Source organism: Thunnus maccoyii, chromosome 11, assembly GCF_910596095.1.
Source record: "Thunnus maccoyii chromosome 11, fThuMac1.1, whole genome shotgun sequence".
Lineage (NCBI taxonomy): Eukaryota > Metazoa > Chordata > Actinopteri > Scombriformes > Scombridae > Thunnus > Thunnus maccoyii.
In genome coordinates this window covers 6,337,406-6,359,338 of record NC_056543.1, presented here as the reverse complement: position 1 = coordinate 6,359,338, position 21,933 = coordinate 6,337,406, and the positions used below count along the sequence as shown (strand labels likewise).

The window sequence follows — 21,933 nt, the reverse complement described above, 5'->3', positions numbered from 1 at the left end:
TATCTTGACTAGTGGTTTCAAACTTTTGGAGCCCACTGTATATACATTTCTAATAGCAAAAATTATTCTATTTATGTGCATTTTTTGTAGTCGTTTTTATTTCACAACGTCTGTTTACCATGTAAATAAAGCCCCCTTGAACTGAAATTAAAACTGAATTTAACATGCAGCATGAAAGGACAGGTTCACAAATTTTTCAAGTCTGTCTTCAAAAACACTGATTCCCAACCTCCGGGTCCCGACCCCCACAAGGCCTTCTTGGTTTGAAGGGGTCTAAGAAAACTAAATAAATACAATATATCGCATCTCATCAATTTCTGTGAAGAAAATAACTAAATGTAATTGTTATTTTTAAAGTTAAGATTGTTATTTAAGATATAAACTTAAAAAATGAACACAAGCTATGTTCACTGAGCCTTCACTCTCTGCTAAATTACCTTGTCCTGTATTCGAAGAGTACACAGTTAAATTTATCTATCTATCTATCTATCTATCTATCTATCTATCTATCTATCTATCTATCTATCTATCTATCTAATATTCGCCACTTTAAGACACCATTTCCCAGAAATCTCTGCAGCACATAAGTGATGTCACCTGATCAAGAAGAGGGTGTGCTAATGTTTACAACCACTGGGCTGTCAATAAGTTTATCGCAGTAACTGTGATTTTGTCGATATTTGAGCAATAGATGAAAAGAAAAGTAAACAATGACGCAATCTAAATGACTTCTTCTCGCATGCAGGTAAGAAAAGCACCTTAATTGAGCATTTTTTTTATTTCTTAATCAATACAAGCTGGTTAGCGCTTAGCTAGCCCGTCAACGTTAGTTTTCTGACATTGATAAACAACTAAACGTTGCACAACAATGTTAACGTGACTGACTCATGTTAACTAGACAGATTAGCTGGACTTGCAAGGACTCCTTTCTATGAACTATTAACGTTACATTTAAACACTAAGCAGTAGTTGCTGACCTCTAGTCTGTAACAGTTAAATTGCTACTAAAACAGCTAGCTTGCAAGCTATTTCGTTAGCTTTCAGTCGTTGAGGAGGCAGCTCAACTCACCACGAGAAGTTTAATCTGGATTTACTCATAGCTACACGGTAACAGATGGAAAACTGCATATTTACTGACTATTATAATGTGTTTCTTACAGTACAGCTCTACACACTCTGCTAAACCTGCAGCCATCCACAGCTGATATTTAGCCACTTTGCACTTATTGCAATACTTGCATTTATCACCCAGAAAAGTCGACATGCAAACATATTTTTCTTTAATAAGTCTTTGGTGGCTTTACAGTCACGTAGCATTTCCACTGCTGTTTGCTCAGACGTTGCAGAAATAGTGCAGTACAGAGTGACATCAGTTCTGTTTTCTTTTTGTGGCAGGTTTATGTCCACTGTGAGCCGCCTGGTTGGTCTTGACTCACACTGACTGAGCTGACAACTGAAAAGAACATTTCAGTGTAAATTTACTCGTTAAACAGGTGCGTATTGCAATGTGGAAATGCTTTTGCTCTTAGAGTATTGTATCTTTTACTTTTACGCTGTCTTACTACAACTCTGGCTTGCTGGATTATTGACCAGTATGACAGGTTTGTGTTGACACTGGCTGTTGTGTTCAATGTCACAGTCCCGCACGATCAGAGAGGCTTTGAGAGGCTGTTGTTAATTGTCACTTTAGACTACTTAATGTAATGAAACAGAGCTAAACAGCCCATCACAATTTCTCTGAAGCCAAGCCGATGTCTTCGAGTTACATTTTTTTTGTCAGACCAACAGTCCAAAACACAAAGATATTAAATTTACAAAGATATAGAACAGAGAGATGCAGGAAATCCTCACATTTTTGAAGCTGGTTCCAGTGAATGCTTAGTTTCTGAGTTTGATAAATGGCTTAAAACAATTTGTCCAAATAGTTTGTGATCAATTTTCTGTCAATTGGCTAATCAAATAGTTGACATTGTTTCAGCCCTAATTTTAAGTTGTTGACGTGTGCTGCCATAATAGAATATCTGCAACATAATAACATGTCATACATCATATTTGCATGATTTCTGTATTTTGAGTACGTTATGAGACACAGAGCTGACTAACTGTGACACTGTTAGAACCTATAAAGTCATTCATGTGTTCATCCATGCATCTCTTATCACCAGCGTCCCGATGGAGTGGGTGTTCATTATGAACCGGATGAGCTCTCAGGGCAGCTCAGCAGCCCAGCGGAGACGAATGGCGCTCGGGGTGGTGATACTCCTGCTGGTGGATGTCATCTGGGTAGCTTCTTCGGAGCTAACATCGGTAAGTCAGAGTCGCTCAGTTTTCCCAAACCTGCTGGTGCAAAATGGGTTACAGTAATGAAATGAGAGAGGAGGTGCAGATGTACTCAATTACCAGAGTGTGTTGAGATGTTCTGGGATCAGGAACTTGATTATGTGTTTGAACCGTTTGGATGACATAACTTTGCCCTTCTGCCCTCGAACATGTGGTTGATAAAGTACTCAAAGCCTTAACTAGTGAATATCACTACTGCAACGCCGTTAAACTTGAAGGTCCAAAATCTAAATTTTTACTTATGTTTAATTAATTGTTTTTTATTTATTTGTACATTAAAAAGATATTTTTTAATTTTAGTAAAAAACAACCCGGCATATACTCAGCTATACATGAATTCAAAGTGATCTCTCCTAAAAACTCAAGACAAGATAAACAGAATTACATTAAGTGAGACTAATGAGGAGTTTAAAAGCTTTTTCAAAGTAAAGAAGAAAGAGAATGAATTCCACAAAACAGCCTTTTTATCTAAATGAAGATTTATCCACATTACTGGAACATAAATGAAGATGTTCAGACTGTCTAGAATATGAATAAATGCTTGAATTAGTCTTTTTCATTCCATTTTAGTGCTGAAATAACATTTCATAAATGAACATACAAGTTAATTCTTATTAAAGACAGTTAAAAGTTAAAGATTGTGGAAAAAGTGGAGCTGAGGATTTATGATGATAAGAATTATTTTGAACTATAAACAGTTTGAGATTTGAGGAATATGTAAGTTTACTCATATTAGTAATAAAATGCTAAGTGTTCCCCTTTTTATAATGTTAAATTATTGATGTGTTATTGTTTAAGTGTTGAACATTATAGGTGCTCTAATTACCTGCTGGACAGTTAAAGCTAGAGACCATCTCAAAGCAATCAGAGAGATTTACTGGATTAAAAATGCAGCGATTCCCTCTGCAATGTTGTGGAATGAAAGTATCAAGTGTTAGCTTATATTACTTTCCTCCTGTGCTCTATACTATAAATATAACTGGACAAACTAGAAATGCAAAAGAACACACAGTACAGCAAACAGCAGGAGAGCCCTGTGAGGGGAAAATGAGGTTAAACATATTTAAATTGAGAGTGCAGACCTGTGGAGCCAAACCTGCTGCTCGAAGGCATAAAAATGAAGACTTTCCAGCCTGCAACGCACGTCGGTCGACTAATAAACAAACTGCTTTCTCCTGTTTATTCTTCCCGCAGTACATTTTCAAGCGACAGGAGTACAACAAACCCTTCTTCAGCACCTTCACCAAAACCTCCATGTTTGTGCTGTATTTGCTGGGTTTCCTGTTGTGGCGGCCCTGGAGGCAGCAGTGTACCGGCACTTTGAAACGCCGGCACTCTGCGTTTGTAAGTAGTCAAACTACACTCTCACCACATGGGGGCGCTACTCTCTTAAAGGATAACTTCACTGTTTTTCAACCCACTCCTTACTAAATGTGTTTTTTTATTTAAGACTCTGCATTTCATAACATCTGATAGGTGTAATTTTAAGAAGTCCTGCTGCAAGAAACCATCCTTTCTTTCTTTCTTGTGACATCTGCTTGAAAGCTGCAGAAAATATTATAAGAAGTGACTGTTTTTGTGATTGGTGAGTCAGTCTGGCTACACTTCAATAAGCAGATGATCCTGTTTTTTCAAGTCCTAAAAGATTGTCACGTTGGACCGTGTTTGAGTCCAATTAAAAGGTTCTTTTCTCGCAAATAAAATGATTTTTTTTGTGCTATTCACATTCAGAAATGATTACGAACAACATTTTAACAGAGTTTGGGTTGTAAAACAGTGAATCTGTCCTTTAAGACAAAATGTAAATAGTTAAAAGGACGAGTTTTTCAAGTCTTTTCTAAAACAGCAGTCAGATGACCAAATGAGCACTGAAACAGGTTCCTCCTGTTCATACTGACCATTAGAAGATCCTTTCATAATGCACTTAAAATGTACATCCACAGTCATCCTCCTCTGCAAAAATGTATTTAAAAGTTTATCTGCAGATAATATAAAGCTTTGACAGTCTGAGTCAGTCCAATAAAGTGGATATCTTACAGGGTTTTTTTGTGTGTCCAAGGACAGTGTTATTCAGCTGCAGTTGAAGGATCGTAACAAGAAAAGGGAATTTAGCAGTAAAAAGACTGTAACTTTGAAAGATGTTGACTTGATTTGACCCATGTGGGTGTTAAACTTTTAAATACATTTTTGCACAGAAGGAGGACTGTGGATTTTGTTCCCCATCGCTTATATATTGTAAGTGCATTATGAAGGGATCTTCTAATGATTACAGCAAGAAAAATGTTTTAATGTTCATTTGGGCTCCTGACTGTTGTGAACCCGCCCTATGAGGTCAGAATTTTTGGTTATCATCTGTAAGTTGATTTTTTAAATTATTTTTTTAATTGCATCTTTCTACAGTTTGCTGATGCTGAGGCCTACTTTGCCTCCTGCACCACTGACACCACTGTGAACAACTGTTTGGTACGTAGTTTAAATAAAGACTCTACTAGTTGAAGGTGTAACGTGTGTTGACGGCTAATCTGTCGGCAGTGGAAGAGTCACTTTTTTAAGGGTTGGTGTAGCAGCAGCATCCAACTCTTTCACAGCTATAAATAACCGACTTTCTTTCCGTCTCGAGCAGAGTGAACCGCTGTATGTGCCGGTGAAGTTCCAGGACGTCCCTGCAGATCACTCAAATTGTTTAATTGGAGACTGTGAATCTTGTGAGTACACGGCCGACGTTGTCACTGTTTTTAAAAGAGAACAGGAAGCATTTTAACTTCTGATTGTTTTAAAGACTTCATGAGTATTTTCATTCATTCATTTCATTTCATTGTTGAAATATAACATTTGACCAACAGAAGGTGCTGCTGAGCTATGAAAATACAGTATTTACTATTAGAGACAGCTTTCTGACTTTCAAACTTTGTTCTCTTTCACATACCGTCATACTTTCAAACCAAACATGAAGATTACACTGTTTTTCCCTCTCAGAGCAGTGGAAAAAACCTGATAAATGTTTTTGGATATCAGTTTATCACACTTAACTGATGCAGTTTTCATATGATTGTGTTCAGCCCAGTCGTGCATTAGTGCATCAGTAAAATAAGACGTGTTTCTCTCTGCCTCCATCAGTTCACTCCTCTCTCTCCTTTTCTACCTTCCAGCAGCTTCCAAAAAGCAGCGAGTGCGTTTTAGTAACATAATGGAGGTGCGTCAGCTGCCCTCTACTCAAGCCCTGGAGGCCAAACTGTCCCGTATGTCCTACCCAGCCGCCAAGGACCACGAGGCCATGTTGCGCACGGTGGGCAAGCTAACCGTCACCGATGTAGCCAAAATCAGCTTCTTCTTCTGCTTCGTGGTGAGTAGAAGTTCGCTTTTGAATTAAAAGGTACAGTTTGTAGGATTTAGTGGCATCTAGCGGTGAGGATTGAGGATTGAAACCAACGTAAAGTAGAATTATCAACTTTCTGCCTGGTAAAAGTAGAATTTATGGCAGAGCTGTTGTGTTGGATTACGTTAGATTGCACAAGTGTTCCTAATAAAGTGCTTGGTGAGTATATAATACAATACAAAACAACCACAAAGAAAGGTTACATACATTGTTTTTTGTTCCTGTGTCAGACGTTATAAGATGTTTCTGATATACCGTGTGTCACATTTTCTATCCTCTGTTCCTCCTCCAGTGGTTCCTGGCTAACCTGTCGTATCAGGAAGCTCTGTCCGACACGCAGGTCGCCATCGTCAACATTCTGTCATCCACCTCAGGTGATTATTGTACCTCTTTGACAGCAAAAAATAAAACCTTTTCTGTCATCTGGAGATCTGGAGACAGTTTTACAAGCTCAAAATGCAAAATGCAGCAGCGAGACTCGTCACTGGTTCCAAGAAGAAAGACCACGTCTCCTTGATACCAGTGAAATACAGAATTGATTTTAGGATTCTGTTATTTATTTTTAAAGCTATGCAGCCTACGTCTCTGATCTCCTCAGCCCATATTCTACATCCGGTTACTCCTCCATGTTTAATGTTCTTAGTCAGATCTTCCCCCGTCTATCTCCACTTTTAAATCCCAGCTAAAGATCTGTTGTCTTTGAGTCACCTTTAGTGTTAATATAATGATAAAATAGTTTAAATTTTGTCTGCTACAGTTACTATTTTTTTATATAATTATTTACCTCTATTTTAAAATTTCTCTGTAAAGCACTTTAGTCAACACCTGCTGTACCTCCAGGTTTATATTTATATTCTGGGGCTCTTTGGAATATCTTTGCATGATTTACAGGTAAAAACTCCTTATTTATCTTATACTGGTCCTTTATCCAGCCCCTCAGTTCAGCCTCTGTCTGAAACAGATGATCGCCTCCTGATGAACCCGCTCTGTTCTGATTGGCCAACTCTTGGAAGCTGCCCCTCAGCAGACTTCTGCCAAGCCCCCAGGAACAGCACCGGGCTGTGAAGCCAATTTGACATAGCGGCCAAACAGCGTAATTACAACGTCACGTGACACTATTGGGCCCTAAAAGACTTTTTCCCATAGACTGACATTGTGAAAGAGACGTCCATAAATCAGCGGATAATTTTTTTTAAGTATAACAACCCCCCGCGAAATGACTCATCTCACTACCAGAATTTGATCCGTTCGGTCCAAAAGCCTAAAAGAGCCACATTGGGCTCTATGGGCCCAATGAACCCGGAAGATCTGGGTAATTTTATATGCGGAAGTCGAACTTTTTTGGCTTCATGCACCACTGAGCAACTTTCATAGGAATGAACGGGGCCCCGCCTCCGACGCTGTATCCAGTTCTCTTTATACATCCATGACTTCTGCCAGCTTTCTTTACTCAAAATATAAACTTCTCAAATACATCTGTACCTGTTTGAGCCCGAATCAGACCCGAAATATGCGAGTGGACGACGCGAACAACCCGTTGAACAACCTATGTAAAAACCTTATTAACAAAGGCTACTTTAACATACGTCCACCACATGTTCTGTAACTTTGACCATGTTTAAAATTGACATCTGACATCATAACAGTATAAAAATAACAGAAAATTACAAAAAGTATGATATGTCTTCTTTAAATGATAGATAAATAGATAAACTTGAGTTGAAGACTGAAGTGAAAATGGATTGAAAAAGGTTACGTATTGTTGGCCATCATACGTTATTTTAACCTGAAGAAAAGTACTATCAGCTGTCTGATTGAACTCTCGTTCTTTCCCTCTTCAGGTCTGTTTACACTCATCTTGGCAGCCATATTTCCCAGTAACAGCAGTGACCGTTTCACCTTGTCCAAACTGTTAGCCGTGGCGCTGAGGTAAGTGCTTAATGAAATTGCTGAATGAAAGTGCTGGCGTTTGAGGGGAGGAGGGCATGCTGGGAAGTTTCAGTACTTTGTTCAGTGTATTTGCATGAGTCGATGTATTGTTTTATGTTGTTTGTGCTTCTGTAATGTATCTCCCATGCTTTCTATTTTGTGAAAGTTTTTTTAGCTGTTGAAATTCAGTGTTATTGTATCAACCAAGAGCTTAAAAGATACAGCTGGTGGTATTTTATCTTTTTTTATTATCAAATCTCATGAAAAGACTCAAACTAACAATGGATTTACTGTGCTAAGAAGTATCGTCTGTGGATCCAGTTGCACTGTTTCACAGGGTGAATTATCCTTTCATTATGATGAACACAGTCGGCGCGGTTCGTTCCTCTCAGCTTGTGGTAATTACATCTGAGTACATTTGACGCCATGTGGGTCCACAAAATCCAATCTCTCTTGTTGAGTATAGTTAACAGACTGTTCAAACTCATCACGGTGATCAGAGTCTGACCCGACATGGTCATTTTCTCAAAGTCATTTTCTCACCAAGTAGTCAGAGATCAGGCGGTTTTATTTATTTATTACACAGAGGTAGATTCAAGGTGTCGCGCAGAGAAGTTAAAGGTAGAGTCAGTAGTTCTGGAGAAAGACTGTTGATATTTGAACCAAACACCCAAACAAATACACCCCTTCAGAAGCTCCGCCATCCAAATTCATGGACGTGCATCGCCAAAGCGACGACCAAACAAGAAATATGTTGTAATCCAGAGTGATGTGTCAGCTGTTCCTCTCACACATGTTCGTGTGAGCACAACAGTCCGTCCACACTGTCCGCCTCTCTGCAGCCTCCCCAACTTCTCATCTCTGTCCACAGAAGCAGCCGTCTGTCAGCTGCAGCGGCCGGACAAACTGCCTCCACCGGGCCGACTGACAGCAGACACTTACTGAACCAAAACAGTTTGCACGTCGGCTCCGCGGGAAGAAATCAACAGTGTTTGTATTTATTGATTCACTGATACAGTTAATAAGTTAAAAAAAACACATATACAGCAGGATATTTGTGTGATTTAAACAGCTGCCTGCTCTGATCACGCTTCGCTAAACGTGTCAGAAACAGACTCGGAGCGTAAAAAAAAACACAGGGGTTCTCTGTGAGACTGTCTCGGATGCAGTGTGGATTAATACATTTAATAAAACGGAAGCGTATCTGTTCTGTGAGCAAACACTCTTATGTGAATTTGCCACAGCCTCTCTCTCTCTCTCTCTCTCACCGTTCAACGGCTGCTGGAGACGGGAGACTCGTCACGTCCTCACGCAGGCAGCTGCTCTGATGACTTCTCCCCCGTCCTGTCCTGTCCTGTGCACGAGCATGAACGCCCCCTGCTGTTGATTGGCTGGAATAGCATGTGTTTGTTTCCCCATTCACAGAGCCACTGCTGCTGTGTATGAACACACAGAAATAACAGCTAGCGGACTGTGAGGAGATATTCACTGAATTTGAACAAAACGTGTGTTGAACAGTCTTTCTCCAGAATCACTGAATCTACATTTAAAGCAACACAAAGTTAACACAGAAGCAAAGTAAAAGATATAAAATCGATATAGAAATAAAATAAGATTAAAAATATTACAACAATATTAAGACCTTGAATTTTAAGGGCATTGAGTTAAAAGCTCCTGAGGACAATGAGGTTTTCAGTCTTGATTTCGAGGCTTCCTGAGGCCATCAGGCGGTTGGTTCCGGCTCAGTGCTGCATAATGACTGAAAAATGTTTCCCCCCTTGTTTAGATTTTACTATCAGTTCACTCCCTGGTGATCCAAGGGGTCTCGCGGGGTTATATTGCTCAAGCATATCAGTCATATATTCAGGGGCCAAATTCCATGTAGAGATTTATAAATGAGTAATAAATATCTGTGGCTTACTGGAAACCAGTGTAGAGACTTAAAGACTGGGTTGATGTGGTCTGTCCTGTTGGTTTTGGTCAGAACTGAATTTTGAGTAAGTTGTGGGTGTCTGATGGTTTTTTTTAGGAAGTCTTGTCACAAGTCGATTGCGGTGATCAACTTTGCTGGAGATAAAAGCATGACTCAGTTTTTCTTAATCTTGTTTTGTCACAAGACTTTAGCTGTGATAAGTAGTTTAAGCAGTGTAAACACAGAACAGCATCTCTGGTTGTGCACTATGATTTGTGACAGAATAAAACAACATGATTTAATGACGTCTCTACTGGAGGAGGAGGAAATTCTCTTTTTTTCTAACCCCATTACAGACGGATAAGGTTCAGATCAAGTTGGAGTGCAGCATCTTGACAACTACTGGACAGATTTCCTTAAAATATGTCGTAGATACAGTGTTCATGGTCGCCAGAAGATACTTGTCTTTGTGATGTCCTGATCTTTCTTCTAACGCCACATTCAGAACTAAAATATAAACTTTGAACACAGGATTTGATTTATTGACCCTATTATCTTGTCCTATTGCAGCATAGTATAATTTTTGCATAATGCTGTAAGATCTGTTTTAAAATGGGGGGAAATTAGGGAAATATGCTTATTTGTTTTCTTGATTGTTACCACTTTCATGTCTGTAAATATGAATCTACAACAAGGAGACTTAGCTTAGCTTAGCATAAAGACTGGAAACAGCTAGCATGGCTCTCTCTAAAGTTCAAAAAGCCTACCAGCACCTTTTAAAGCTCACTAATTAACACATTATATCTCATTTGTTAAATCCAGTGTAAAAACCACAATTCCTTTTTACAGAACTCTGCTGGTACAGGTTCTGGTAGGCTGATTTTGATCCCCCCCCCCCATTTCTAGTCTTTATGCTAAGCTAAGGACTTTAAAACGGAGAAGACCTCGTTTTTGTCAGAAGCAGCCCGGCAAACAGTCTTGTTTACCTGCCTGTTCATGTTTGTATCTCCCTTGTTTAGCATGGGAGGCGTTGCCCTCGTGAGCCTCTCCAGCATGGACAACCCCGATGAGAAAGGCGTCTCAGGTAACCGCTCACGTCACGTCACCACCGTTAATGCGTTTCTTAAATACTGTTGAATTAATAGAGTTTTAAACCTTCTTTCTAAATGTGATTTTTTTTTCCTGAAGGTTCTCTGTGGTCACTGGCCGGGGCGATACTGTACGCCGTCTACATCGTTATGATAAAGAGACGAGTGGATCGGGAAGATAAGCTCGACATTCCCATGTTCTTCGGTAAGCAGATACTCGGTTGTCGCCACCGTGGCTGACGGAGGTCGTCTTTAGAGCGGTCCAAATGTGACACTCCTGTGTTTCCGTTCCAGGGTTTGTGGGTCTGTTTAACCTGCTGCTGCTGTGGCCCGGCTTCCTCCTGCTGCACTACACGGGCTTCGAGGCCTTCGAGCTTCCCAGTCAGCTGGTGTGGACGTACATCCTCATTAACGGGCTCATCGGAACCGTTCTCTCGGAGTTCCTCTGGCTCTGGTGAGCACCTGACCCATAACGTGTTCACGTCACAACTCTTGACACCGAATTACATCTTCATGAGGACGTTTGGTGCTTTTACTGGAGCAGTTTTCTATACTGAAAGTCTAAACTGTTGTATTTGTTGGACTTATATACACAATTTCAACAATGTGACCAGTAATGTTTCTTTCTCTCCACAGGGGCTGTTTCCTCACATCATCTCTAATCGGGACTCTGGCTCTCAGCCTCACCATCCCGCTCTCTATTATAGCAGATATTTGTATGCAGAAGGTTTGTTTCCCCACTTGAGCTACTTAGCAATCATAGTTTGAAATAAGTTTCACCATGTTGTTTGTTTGGTACTGGCAAGACTCCAGTTTTGCGGAGAGAAGACCAGAGCAGATTGCAAAATGAAGAAAAGTCCTGATAATTTCAGTTTGTTTAAACATTTATCTTGAAATGTTTATGAATGTTTGTCATGTTAGTTTTAACCAAACTCCCCGGTGTTTCATCCAGTCTTCCCAGTGTTGGTTAATATGTTGGTTACGAGTCATTTGGGGATTACTGGAAGTCATGTTATTTAACACAAAAATCATTAAATATAGATTAGACATAATTTAATCAATTTAATGTTACAGTAGATATTTTCCAAGGACAGGATCATATAATTTGTCGTATTTTAACATACTTTTATAACTTATTCTAATAATCTGAAGTCCAGCAATGAAAGTGTAAAAAAAATTACCGTTTGTTTTTGTGTTGACAGGTGCGTTTCTCGTGGTTATTTTTTGCCGGGGCGGTTCCTGTCTTCCTCTCCTTCTTCATCGCTGCGCTCTTATGTCACTATAACAACTGGGACCCTGTCTTGGTGGGGCTGAGGAGAGTATACGCCTTCATCTGGAGGAAACATCGCATTCAGAGGTACAAACAATAATTTTGTTCATTAAAAAAATTTTGCATTTGGCATCTAACTCTCAAAAGTTAAAGCACCTGCTGGACCCGACCCAACCTGGGACACAAGGCTGTAATTTTGTGATTATTAATATTATTTCTTTTTAAAAGACAAAGTTATATAATTGCTATGGAAAGACTTTCTCATGATTTTCTTGATGAATTACCGTATTGGCCTGAATATAAGACGACTCCGCTTTTCAAACAGTTGTCACTTTCACACTTGTCCTGTTGGGAAAGTTTCCCAGAGATACTATTTATCCAAGTTGAAGAGTTTTCCTCCTTGAAGGAAATAATATCATTAAAGCAGAATGTAAGACCCTCATTCATGTAGCTTTGAGACTCTGTCCAGTCAGACTGTTACAAGTGTTGAAATTATTTTCTCCAGTCGACACCATTTTTCAGACAACCTTCAGAAACTCTTGCAGGTTAAACCGAGCTAAGAAAACACTTTTAGTGCTGACTTAAGCTGCGCCATGCTAGGCCAACCCATGATAAAATATGTCGCCACTACAGCCTCACAGCAGGGGATAACCGAGCCGCGCTGCTGCAGTCGTGCTCGCTGGCAGGGCTGACTGCGGCCGACCGACCTGTGATGTGACACCCCTCCTCCCCTCAGACAAGCTGATTCAACTCACGTCGTTGCTGGAGATCAGAGAGAAAGCTGTTTTATTTTAGTCTCTGTGTTCAGCTCTCAGTACTTTTGTAGCTTCTAACTGAATTTTTGTGGTTTGATGTTTAGTTTGTCTCCTGCGTCCCTGTTTGTACTTCCAGATATCTGTACCTTAACTTTTTAGTCTGGTTAACTCGACCTCTGCATCATTTTCCCTCTTGGTGTGATTCGTTTGGGCAGGTGTGAACACAGTAATCGCACTCGGGCGTAGACCAAAACAACCGCACCAAGACCCCTCAGAGGAGGTGGTCTCAGTCCGGTCCCAAATGAACTCTGGAGCAGTTCGTTTGTGGTGGGAACGTGATCCAACCTTGATCAACCAGAGACTGAATCAAAGTCGAACCTGGACTAGTGAATTGTAGTATGTTGTATTTCGTCAGTGGACCTTCTTCTTGTGTTAATTTTCTTGCTCCCGCCCCAGACACATCTGACCAATGAATGAAGTCAACGTTCTCACGTGGCTTCTGGTGTCGAATTTTGGTTCGCTCTGATTTTTCTCTGTGAAAAGAAACAGAACCAAGTTCACCAACTCATCAACTGATTTGGACCAGAGCGAAAGAACTATAGGTGTGAAAACGTCCTGTTTCCTGATCGTTTTCAGTCATATTGGAGTTGTGTTAAGTCACCGCTGATGAAAACCCAACATTTCCTTGTTTTGCTGTTTCAAATTAAAAGCTTTTAAATGATAAAGTGATTAATGGGAGACTTTTATTGTGAAGAATTTATAGGAAATCGAAGTTGAACCTGGACTAGTGCATTGTAGTATGTTGTATTTGGTCAGTGGACCTCCTTCAGGACCTTCCTCCTGTGTTAATGTTCTTGCTCCCGCCCAAGATACATCTGACCAATGAATGAAGTCAACGTTCTCACGTGGCTTCTGGTGCTGCATTTTGGCTCGCTTGGATTTTTCTCTGTGTGAAAAGAAACAGAACCAAGTTCACCAACTCATCAACTGATTTTGACCAGAACGAAAGAACTATAGGTGTGAAAACGTCCTGTTTCCTGATCGCTTTCAGTCATATTGGAGTCGTGTTAAGTCACCGCTGATGAAAACCCAACATTTCCTTGTTTTGCTGTTTCAAATTAAAAGCTTGTAAATGATAAAATAATGGGAGACTTTTATCGTGAAGAATTTATATGAAGAGCTTTGTTAACGGTGCTGTTCTAATGCAAAAAACCATTTGACACAAGATCTGGAGATATTTGGAGCTATTGGATCAGTAAATCAGTCGTAGAGAGGACACAGTGAGATGTTCGATGAAGAGCTGCAAGACAACAGGCTCTGCGTTTCTGCTAACAGCTCACCTCCAACAGGTAAACAACTTGTTTTACTTTGCCGTGCTGTGCTGTGGAAAAACAATCACAGCTTGTGCCAGCTTGACTCAAGTGCTCCCAGCATGGCTCGGCACGACCAACCCCGAACACCATAAACAGACTGGAAGAAACTCGCTAGCCTAGCAACACTGAGGCTACAAACTACCCATAATGCAGTGCTCTCTGTAGGTGTTACAGCAGTATACTTTCATTTGAAAAGGATCTTGTGAGCACGTCAAATATAAGACAACTCACACTTGTCAGAAATATCGTCTTATATTCGGGCCAATACGGTGCATTTGGAAATACTCCAACCCACAAAAAAATATCCCGAACCCGACCAGACACAAGAGCAGATGTCGGGATGCTGAACTCTTGGTTTCAGTCCCTGTATACAACTTTACTACAAGGTCATGACTGTGTCACTTTTAACAAACATAAAGGCGATGAAGCGTTCTTTCTGAGGGATTATCAATCACAAGAAAGTCTCAAATTTCTGCAATTTAATGTTCATAAAATACCTGATTATGAACGGCCTAATATAATATAATATAATATAATATAAGGCTAAAAGGATAAACTTGACTCGCTTAAGGAATACATAACCACTGGAGCTAAAAAAAAAAGCCACTTTCTGCTGTTTTAGGTAAATGGAGACAAAAAAAGGGTTTCCTGTTTTACTTTGACTACTGCAGAATTATCTTCTCAGAATAATCACATTAATATATCAACACCAAAAACTGTCACTTCCAGGTGTCTTTCTTTTTCTCAATAGGTTGTTAGTCATCTGTCTTTGTAGCATCGAATGCGGTTACTATGGCATTGGTGACGCAATTGAGAAAAGAGTGTAAACAGGCGTGCAAGCCTAATGGATGGAAGTGCTACTCTTAGGAATTTGTTAAAAGCAAATGGAAGTTATTTCTATACACAAACACATCTGGGACCTAAGTGAGATTGCACTCGAATCTGTGCAGGAAGTGATTTTGTGATGAAAACGTTTTTCAATTGAGAGCTTCCAAAGTTTTAAATTGAGAGCGAGTTGTTGTTGTTTCATTGTGTTACAGTATGTGACCCATTAAAAGATGATTTGACCTTAACGCTGACAGACACTTAAAGTCTTTTCTTCTGTGACATTTTTACAAGGACAATAGACTCCCATTTGTAGCTCACAGCCTCGCCGCATTAAGTCTGTAATCAGATGTACATGCTTGACTGAATATCCCCTCTGCGGCAGTTACGCTCTCCATTCTTCTGTGAACGCTTGTTCCCATTTGCTGAGGGATGATTATAATAATGATGGTTGTCAAAATGATGACTGTGATGATGATTGACACCTCGTCCCCCCCCCCCCCCCCCCCCCACCAGACTGCCGGAAGACAGCGAGCAGTGTGAAAGCCTTATTCCTCTACACACCGTCTCCCCAAACGAAGGAAGCTTCTGTTCGTGATCCAACGGTCAAACACAAAGTAAAGCACTCTGTTCTTCTTCCTGCTTTTGACTGGTGTGACTGGTGTGACTGGTGTGTTAGTGTGTAAATGTGAAGAAGAGCTGCAACGGTTAATCGATGGACAGAAAATGAATCAGCAGCTATTTTGATAATTGATAAATCGTTTGTTGCTCATAGAGAGAAGAAATATATATATGGAGGCCACATTTTACTATATTGAGGATTCAAAGCGCTATTTCATACGAATCAACCAAAAACATGGGAACGAATTTGTATCTTGTGTGCACGCCATAGCATTTTAAGTGCTTGATGTAGTAAAACGTGGCCTTGATATATACTTTTTTTTTTTTTTTTTCTCTCTATGACCACTCCAGGGCTCTGTAGTTCTGAGCAATTTTTGAAGAGAAAAAAATAATAAAACTCTTTAATGTGAATATTTTCTGGTTTCTTTAGTCCTCTATGACAGTAAACTGAATATATTTGGGATTGTGGACTGTTGGTCGGGACAAAACAAGACATTTTTATCATCTTTGCCTCTTTTTGCATTAATTGATTAATTGTTTGGTCTATAAAATGTCTGAAAACGGTGAAAAATGTGTTTCCCAAAGCCTAAAATGACGTCCTCAAATGTCTTGTTTTGTCCCGAACAAACAGTCTCAACCCAAAGATGTTCAGTTTACTGTCATAGAAGATGAAAGCAAACAGAAAATATTCACATTTAAGAAGCTGGGACTAGAGAATTTTGGATATTTTTTCTTAAAAAATGACTCAAAATGATTAATAAGTTATCTAAATAGTTAATCAATTAATTTTCTGTCCAATGACTAATCAGGCCAAGTCCATTTTTATTTATGTAGCCCAATATCACAACTTTGCCTCAGAGGGGGTTTACAATCTGTACAGCAACACAACATCCTCTATTCTTACATCCTTGATTAGAATGAGGAAAAACTTGATTAACTTGAAGAACAATTAATCAACTAATCATTGCAGCTCTAGATTTAAGTAATCTGCAACTTAATTATATAATTAAGACCAATGAACAGCCCTTTGTTGACTCATTTGGTGACAGTTGAACTAACAGCAGCCTCTATGTTTTTAATATTAATAATGGATCAAATGTGTAATATAAAATGAGTCTCTGACAGTCATCACCAGACTCTGCTGTTCTTCTCAACTCCTCTCAGCTTTAAAGCCTTTTCCAGCCTACAATAGTCGCTTTTTATCAACCTCGTTTCCAACCGCAGCAGGCAGCCGTTTTCAGGGAAAAAGCCTCAATAAACCAGCCGTCCACGTCCTGCTCAGCACCAAACAACAAACACACAAAGTTAACAACTAGCTGCTGAACATAGAGGAGCATTTAACAGCTTAAAGAGCCAAATATATCACTCAGGAGTTAAACCAAAAACTAAAGAAGATGTTGATTCATGCTTTCTGGATGTCTAAATAGGTGATTTAAGGTAATTCATGTAAATAATTAGTTTTATTTTTAGCTTGTTCTGCTTCCCAGAACGCCCCCCCAAAAGCATCTTTAATGATAAACTTTGAATAGACTTGTTTTCCAAACCGGACCAGACGAGTTAACGAGAACTCAGACTTTCTGGCCGCTGTTTCTCTTTGAACATCTGTCATGCATTTGTCAGACGCCCTCAGTGTTTGGACATGGTGATGATCAAGAGAGACAGAAGACGAGCAGGACAGGATGATCGTCACGTAAATATTTTAAAATCTTAGATTGGCCACCCACTCCACAAAGTCTGCGTCTCTTCACTATTCATAGGTTTAGTCAGGCTTTGCTCATCTGCCTCCCAAAGCCGCAAAGTAATTGCCGGCAGGGCAGAGAGAGATTTCTGAACTCGGCATGTGGCTTCTAATAAAGGAGTTAGAGGGAGGAATGAAAACAGTACAATTTAGGATAGACTTAAGCCTGTCTGCTGGGTGTGTTGTGTCTAACGGAGGAGATGAGTTTGTGTCTGTCACATCTGTGGATCCGCATGCATAGAAGTGAAGCTGCAACTGAGGATTATTTCACTATGGATCCACTCTTTGATTATTTGTTTCAGTTAACTTATTAATTGTTTCATCTATACAGTGTCAAAAAAATACCCATCAGAGCCGAATTTAGCATCTTCACTTTGCTTGTTTTGTCCAAACAACAATCCAAAACCCCCCAAATATTCAATTCATAAGAATATAAAAAGAGAAATCCTTATTTTAGAGAAGTTGGACCCTTTTTTGAATTTATAAATGATGAATGAACAGGATGTTATTAATACTGACACCATTAGTACCATCAACTCTGAATATTATGCTCAAACACCAAAAGGAAAATTTATTTATTTATTTATTTATTTATTTATTATCTACAATGACAGAAATAAAATTCTAGCAGGGGAATAATGAATCCTTAAAGTAGCCAAATTATTTAATGCGTCTGTTTAATGGCTTTTATTGATTAAAGAGGTAAAGTTGAGGGAATGAGGGGAGGAGAGATAGACGGGGGAACGAAAGGCTGGACGTTAACCGCTGACGGGTCGGTTCACCAGCAGGACGCCTTTAAAGAAGTCAAATTTAAATATATTTCATGTTAAAATACCAGAATGAGCCACTTGAGCCCTTTGCAGACGTGTAATATGTATAAAAAATATGTATAAAATCTACTAAAAACCACTCAGCTCTGTAAATTTCATCTGTGTTCTACTTATTAGCGCAGGTAGTCTTGCTTTTAATTTGACAAGTTTACATTATTAATTTCTAGTTGACGTTGTGGGTGTGTGTGATGTGCTGTTGTGTGATGTGCTGTTGTGTGTTTTTTGCTTTGTACTGTTTGTTGTTGTGCTGTTGTATGTTTTGATCGTGGGGGGACTGTTAGCTTTGAGCTAACTCTGGTACAGTACATCATTTATAACTACTAATAGTAACATTACTGGCTTCATCAAGCTGTTAGAGTGATATAGATTACTTGTTAATGTTCATTATGACTTATTATCAGTTGAATGTTGTTGAGAAAAGTCAAAGTTTATTTATTTAAAGTACAAAATAACACCAGCGTGTCTCAATACACGTAAAAACAGTATTAAAAGAATTGATATTTCTGTTCCTGTGTATAAAATCTGCAGATAATTCTTGTTGGGCTCTACTTTCTCATCCTGTTTTGTTTTTTTTTTGTTTTTTGTGTCTCAAGGTGGCAGACGTGGATCTCGCTGAGCTGACAATCTGGAAGCTTTCAGAGACGATGAACTACCGCAGTGCCTACGATTAAAGCTATTTATTTTCTACAGTGTTCAGACCGCCCATCCATTTCTACATACACGCTCGACCGAGGAGCTGTTTTTACTTTTTTTTTTTTTTTGACGCATCTGTTTAAAAAAAAAAGAAAAGAAACTCTTATGGTACTCAAGGTGCTGGACATTATCAGTGATTACTAATAGTGTCATGTGACCAAATGAACTGGTACATGTTGAACTTGATCAGAACACTAATAGAGGTGGAGCGTTTGTTTTTTTAAAAAAAAGGTCTGAATCAATGGAAAGGAGATTGTTCTCATCAATGAAGCTCTGGACAATCTGTCCAAAACCCTGCTTACACACACACACACACACACACACACACACACACACACACACACACTGAGGCAGGATATCAGTGAAGCGCCTCCTTGAATTATATACAGCAGCACTGTCACTAATTTCAACACCTGCATCTGTTGAAATTAGTGCCATCTGGAGTGTCATCGCACTAATTTTCCTTCCGTTTCATCCGTGATTCTTTCTTTACAAATTGTCCATGTGACACATCTGTACGACTAGAATCAACCAGCTACAACAGGAGCTGCTGCTCAGAGTGACCTCCAGGTGTGTGTGTGTGTTGTGAGATATTTTTCATCTCCTTAAGGCCTCCAGGTGACGCCAACACTTTCCTGACAGGGTTGAATATTTTAATTTAGGGCTGCATCTGATGATAATTCTCATTATCGGTTAATCTGCAGAAGAGTTTCGTCTTCAAAATGTCAGAAAATAGAGAAAACAGTTCAAGGTAACATATTCAAATTGCTTATTTTATTCAATTGAACTGTTCAAAATCCAAAAATATTCAGATTATTATCATATCTGACAAAAAAAAGCATCAAATCCTCAAATTCAAGAATCTGGAACAAGTGATTTTTGGCATTTTTGCTTTAAAAATACGATTGAACGGTTATCAAAATAGTTGCTGGTTAATTTTCTGTCGATGAACAAATCGATTAATCGACCAAATCATTGCAGCTCTAACAGAAAATATCCTTCAAGTCTGAGACTTGTCTTGATTTTCTTCCGTTAGAGAAACCTTTGTCAGTCTGATGTTTTTGGACGTGAAGAACGACATCATCCCACCGTACGTTAACGAGAAAGCATCTTTCATATCTTCCTCCTCTTCCTCTCGACAGTGCTGGATCATGAAGACAAACTGTGATAGAGACATAGTCTTTGTTTTTGTTTTTTTAATGAATATGAACTGATAGTAAGCCTTCCGCTATAAGCTACAAACCGCCTTGCTGCAATAACGGTCGTCTGCTCGGAAAAAACGAGCGGTTTTCATAAATGGGTGTAAATACTGTACACAGTGAACATTTAACACAAGTATTGATGTTTTTGTTTGTGAAATTCAGATGACCACTAAAGATTCCTCTTCTCAGATTATGTGTTATTTTATGTTTTATGTATCAGCCAAATTTAACTTGCAACTGAGATTATATGATCCTTTTTTTTTTTTTTTTTTCCATTTTTCAAAAGCAAAAAAAAAAAAAAAAAAATATTTACCCTGTTTGTGATTTCCTGTGATGAGATAAAAAAGCATTTCTTTTAGTAGCCTCAGTGTCTGTCACGTAATCCAGGATGTAAACACTACAGTTTGAAGGTGAATCGTCCATGTTGTTCCTCTCATCCTGTTAAATGTCAGACGTGTGTGTGTGTGTGTGTGTGTGTGTGTTTGTACATCTTCATCATCTACGGAGTGTTTTTTTACTGCACTCGTCACTGACTGGACGCATGAAGTGGAGGAAGTAATAATCCGCCTGTGAGGGTAAATTAACAGGTTGAGCACTTTAAGTGAGACACATAAACTCGTCTACTTCATGTTCATTATTACATTTTTTGTTTGTTTTGTTTTGTTTGTTTATTTTGTTTCCATCCCACCTTCTGTCACGATTGCGAGTATGAAAGCTTTTCAAGGATCATCACATTACAAGTGGTGATATTTCCCCACGTTGACTTTATCACTGGTGCTCGTGGAATCATTGATATGATTTTTTTCTTTCTCAGGTACTTTGTTCTGTTTGTTTGTTTGTTTGTTTTTTAAAAAAATCTGAATGGTTTCTTTGTCTTTTAAGTTTCATGAATTAATTTGTTATACGATCTTAAAGAAACTCATGAGAAAAGCTGTAATAGAAACGTCTCTTTTATCAACTTAAGCTCTTGTAATTATCCTTTTTATTTTGCGAGCCTGTTTTCATAGTTACACTGCACTATTAAAACATATCTTTTTAAAATCTGTGTGTCAAATTTCATGTCATTACAGAATCATACTTTTGAAAAGACATTTTAAATGTTAAGATGTGTTGAAACTGTGTTTATTTCTCTGAGATTATATTTGCATGTATTTGCTGTGTTATGTCTGGACTATGTCGTCTAATGAGGTGTTCGAGCCTGAAGGGATGAAACCTTGTTGTTTTTGTGCTGTTTTATTATGACTAATATTCAGAAATATTGGAACAGATTCCTGTGAGATGCTAAACGAGAGAGAAATGAGAATTTGCTCATCGATTGGAAGTTTTGTGGAAGTGCTGCCCAAGAAATACTACTCCACTGGGCCACACGGGGGCGCTACAACAACAAACTGAATGTTTTGGACTGTAACTTTTGAACCGTAAGTCTCACAAACAATATCAGGGTTAGGGTTTCTCCTGGATTCTGTGGGTCCAGATGAATCTACCCATATAAGCCACGCCCATTTGCGTCCACGTAGATTTTCCACCATTTTTAATTTTTTTTCCTCTCCTCCTAAACTGTAGGTCTGATTGTTACCAAATTTTCTGTGGATCATTATTGGACCAATCTTATCAAAAGCTGCATAAAGCTTATTGATATCTCATCTAGTTTTCAAGATATTGACCTATGAACTTCAAAAGGACATGACTCAGCACAATAGACTAAAGTCAACAACTGTCGGGCTGATCATCACAAAACTAACAGGATACGTCCACAGAAGTACCTGAAACATACCCTGAAAGTTTCATTCAAATCAGAAACTGTTTGTTCTGATCATTATAAAACTCACAGGATGTGTTTCGTAACAACATTGAACCATGTGTGTAAAACTATTCTGAAATCTTTCAATAGGGGGCGCCAACAGCTCCAAACACCTGCAAATTAGGCCAAATATCACCAAACTTGGTGGATATTTTTAATTAAGCTGTTGAGACTTTCAAC

General features: G+C 39.0%; 1 protein-coding gene across 3 annotated transcripts; it reads left to right on the top strand.

The window, feature by feature from the left end:
* The first annotated feature begins 591 nt into the window (after positions 1 to 591).
* LOC121906835 (solute carrier family 35 member F5-like) lies at positions 592 to 20,987 on the top strand. 3 transcript variants are annotated; one of them, XM_042425991.1, is made up of 16 exons: positions 592 to 745; positions 1,396 to 1,493; positions 2,166 to 2,307; positions 3,535 to 3,684; positions 4,741 to 4,803; positions 4,964 to 5,045; positions 5,493 to 5,683; positions 6,009 to 6,090; positions 7,558 to 7,645; positions 10,577 to 10,641; positions 10,746 to 10,850; positions 10,940 to 11,099; positions 11,282 to 11,372; positions 11,848 to 12,002; positions 15,385 to 15,485; positions 18,651 to 20,987. In XM_042425991.1, exons 3-15 carry the CDS (start codon positions 2,173 to 2,175, stop codon positions 15,464 to 15,466), a joined length of 1,449 nt encoding a protein of 482 aa, XP_042281925.1. In that variant the 5' UTR covers positions 592 to 745; positions 1,396 to 1,493; positions 2,166 to 2,172; the 3' UTR covers positions 15,467 to 15,485; positions 18,651 to 20,987. The 3 variants fall into 3 exon arrangements, with proteins under 3 accessions (XP_042281925.1, XP_042281922.1, XP_042281924.1); XM_042425988.1 differs by having other exon boundaries at positions 5,490 to 5,683; XM_042425990.1 differs by lacking the exon at positions 592 to 745 and adding an exon at positions 1,009 to 1,107 and having other exon boundaries at positions 5,490 to 5,683.
* The last annotated feature ends 946 nt before the right edge of the window (positions 20,988 to 21,933 follow it).